Here is a 3,323-nt window from a genome sequence, read left to right on the forward strand (position 1 = left end):
GGGGGTGACCCGCGGCGGTGCTCCTCGGTCTGCAGAGGTTCTGGCGACGGCGGCTGCTCTGGCGGCGTGGCTCCGGGTGGCTAGGGGGCGGTGACGCGGCCACTTAGCGGCGGGCTGGCGCGGTGGATGGTGGCGACGCTCTCCCGGCCCAGAACTGGCCCCCTTGTGGGCCCCATCTGGGTCTGGGCAGGCCTGGCTCGATCTCGTCTGCGGCGGCTCCGTCAGGGGTAGAGGAGGTGCGGCTTGTGCGGGGGGTTGTGGAGACGGCGGTACGCCTACTGCAGCGCGGCGAAGGGTGCTTCACGAGCCCCTTTTGGGCTCGGACGGGCCTCGAGGGCCCGGTATGCTCCTCTCGCGGAGACTCCAGCATACTGAGACCCCCCCCCCCGCGTCGCCCCTGCTCGGGCGACTCGGGGGCACCAAACCCTAGCTCCGCCGCCCCCCCTTTCTTCTCCCCTCCCCCTCGCCGCTGCCTGAGGCCGCCGCCGGGCAAGCCCGGGGTGCCGCCGAGGAAGGTGGCGGCGGGGCCCTGGCGCCCCTGCCTCTGCTGCGGGGGGCCGTGTTCCCCAGGGCGGCGGCCCTGGTCGGCGAGGCGTCACCGGCCCGGCGGCAGGCGGTGGCGCGGGCATGGACCGGCGCTCCTGGCCGTGTGGATGGCGGGTGCCCCGGTGGACGGGAGCCCTGGTGCTGCGGCGGTTGTGGCTCGCGGTGGCGCCAGATCTGGCCGCCCCTGCCCCCTGTTTCGAAAGCTCCGCCCCGGCCAGATCTTTCCGGCTTCTTTGCGGGCCGCCGGATCTTGCATCGGTGGGTGGTGGAGGTGGGGATTCGAAGACCGGGAGAAATTCCAGGCCGGCCTTGTCGGTCTTGGCGGCGGCGACGCTCATGGCGCCGTTCCCCTCCCTGGAGGCGTCGTCCAGGTCAGATCCATCGCCCCCCCCATCCCTCTAGTCTTCGGGTGAAAACCTCAACTCTGTTGGGCGGCGGCGGCGCCCTTGGCGTCGCGTCCTTCCTGAAGGCGCCGTTTTTGGGAGCTAGGTGGGCAGTGGGCTCCTCGGCGATGCGCTGAGTGTGCAGCGGCGGCAGTAGCTGGTCTTCTTTGTCTGCGACGAGATCTCAGTGGCTCTTCGCCTACAGGGACGCTATGCTACTGCTCCTCCGTTCGTTCCGTTCCAGCAGCTCTTTCTCTTTCGTGTCCAGTCTGTGGGTGTTGGGTGGTGCTCTGCTCCATGAGATCATTCTGAGGCTAGGCGGGTGAGCTAGGTTCCTTTCCAGATGCAGCCTGCCGGTGTCTTTCCCCCCAGGTTCTAGGGTGAACTGCTACACTGTCAACGGTTCGGCGCCTTCGAGCCAGGCGAGGAGACAGGGGTCTTCTTTGACACTAGGCTGGGAGGTCATGGCAATCTGGGGCGCTGGTGATTTGGCGACGGCGTGCCCTCCCTCGCCGTCAGAATGGCTGCTCCTGTGCTGTCATTATCCTTCTCCCTGGTGATTTGAATGCGAATGAGGACCTACACATCCCCGAGCTGCGTGTCTCCTTGTTCGATCATTTAGCTGGGTGTGTGTGAGGCTTGTGTGTTGTTGTCCAGCGCCTCTGTATCTTGTCGTTTTTTCGTTTTCTTGTGTTGGTTTCGAGTTTGCAATCCTGGCCGGTTGATGGCTTTGTTAATTCAAAGCCGGGCTCTTCTGGAGCCTTCGTTCTAAAAAAAATGCTCCTCTCGCCGCGTTCGGTCGGTGACAGCCGACGGCGGTGGAGGTTGTCTCCTCCCACGTGGCTGTTGTCGCCGCCGCTCCTCGTTTCCGTCTGCTCCCTTTCGACCTCGTCGGTCTCGCTTCGCTGACCATGGTGAGGCAGCGGTGATGACGGCAAGACCATGGTGGTGCATGTTGGTGGGCGGCATGAGTGGTGGAGCGCATCGGACAATTCGGGGATGTGGGTGATTGGTGGAGGGGAGAAATCCCTGCCGGCTTATCGGCACCGACGCGGTGACGCTTGTGGGCGCCACCGTTCCTTCCTGAAGGGCGTTGGGTATTCCCCTTCCCCACGGCCCCTCCGTGTACCAGGGAAACCCTAGGACTTGTCCGGGCAGCAGCGTCGTCGTCGTTTCCCTTCCTGAAGGTGTTGCTTGGTATGCGGAGGTTCGAGATGCTAGGTGCGAGGTGGTAAATCTCCGGTGGCGCAGCGGTTACGGGTCATCGTCGTTTTCGTCGATCCGACGCTGTCGACATTTTTTTTCCTCTTCTTTCTCTTTTGTTTCTTTTGGGCCTGCTTGTGCTGTTTGCCCCAGCATTGTATTCTTTGTTGTATCGGGTGGTTGCTATATCTATATAGCGGGGCTAAAGCCTATTTCGTGAACGCTTGTTGCACGGCAACATTTCATCTGGTTGTGGCGTACTCGTACCTGATCAACCATCTGTTCGACAGCATCGTCAGAAAGAAGTAGGTCTGATTCATTTAGGATTGCAAGCACCATCTCCTTCAACTGCACAAATGATCAGGTTCAGTAAGTACTCAAACCGTCAAATTGTAAAGGTAGAGTGTCGTGCTATACTTAGCGCATATAATGTTTTTTGTGCTATTTTTCCCACTAGCATGCGAAGGCATCATTAAAAATATAATTTTAAGCATTTGTCATTTTCTAAAGCTGTATCTATGATGTCTATTAAAATATGGGCCCTGACAAAGAATGCAAGTAGATACATTTATAAACATCTAATGGCTATGATTTAATAATTGAAGACGGTCCACCAGATCGATGGCCTGATGTTTCTGGTTTCTGTGAGAATCTCTAGCAGATTTCTCTTTTTCTTTCTCTCCGTATTTTGCTTTTAGTATATACAGTAATAGATTGATGAAGCTGAATGTACTAACAGAGCTGAAGGGATAACCATCTAAATCTGCAAACCGCAGTGCGTGGTAGTGTGTTCAAAACGCCTCAAAGTAGTATATTCAGTTGACATGATTATGTGCAGAATGATAGTCTTCATCTTCAGTAAATAAACAATATTCCCTCCGTCTGAAAATACTTGTCGGAGAAATGCATGAAAATGGATGTATCTAGAACTAAAATACGTCTAGATACATCCATTCCTCCGACAAGTATTTCAGGACGGAGGGAGTACAAACCTCTTCACGTTCAATGCTGCCGGTGCCTCGCAGGTCATATAGTCTGAATGCAACTGCCAGAAAGAATCCTCCAGATGTTAAATAGGAGAAGCACATATATACGAACCTACAGGATATACGTTCTATGTAGAAAAGTGAATACAATTTGTGAAAAGTCCGTACTACTCTTTATACGTTTTTTTTTTGTGTGTGTGTGTGG

At 56.3% G+C, this 3,323-nt stretch overlaps 1 protein-coding gene across 1 annotated transcript in view; it reads right to left on the reverse strand.

Annotated features, from left to right (window-relative positions):
- The window catches only part of LOC119309939 (calcineurin B-like protein 7), a 12,436-nt gene that overhangs the window by 887 nt on the left and 8,226 nt on the right, over nt 1-3,323 (reverse strand). Inside the window, exons 6-7 of the mRNA XM_037585835.1 lie at nt 3,125-3,177; nt 2,400-2,480 (exon numbers count right to left, since the gene is read on the reverse strand). Coding sequence (XP_037441732.1) covers nt 2,400-2,480; nt 3,125-3,177 — 134 coding nt within the window. The remainder of the gene's footprint in view (nt 1-2,399; nt 2,481-3,124; nt 3,178-3,323) is intronic.

The sequence above is a fragment of the Triticum dicoccoides genome, chromosome 1B (genome assembly GCF_002162155.2).
Source record: "Triticum dicoccoides isolate Atlit2015 ecotype Zavitan chromosome 1B, WEW_v2.0, whole genome shotgun sequence".
NCBI classification, from domain to species: domain Eukaryota; kingdom Viridiplantae; phylum Streptophyta; class Magnoliopsida; order Poales; family Poaceae; genus Triticum; species Triticum dicoccoides.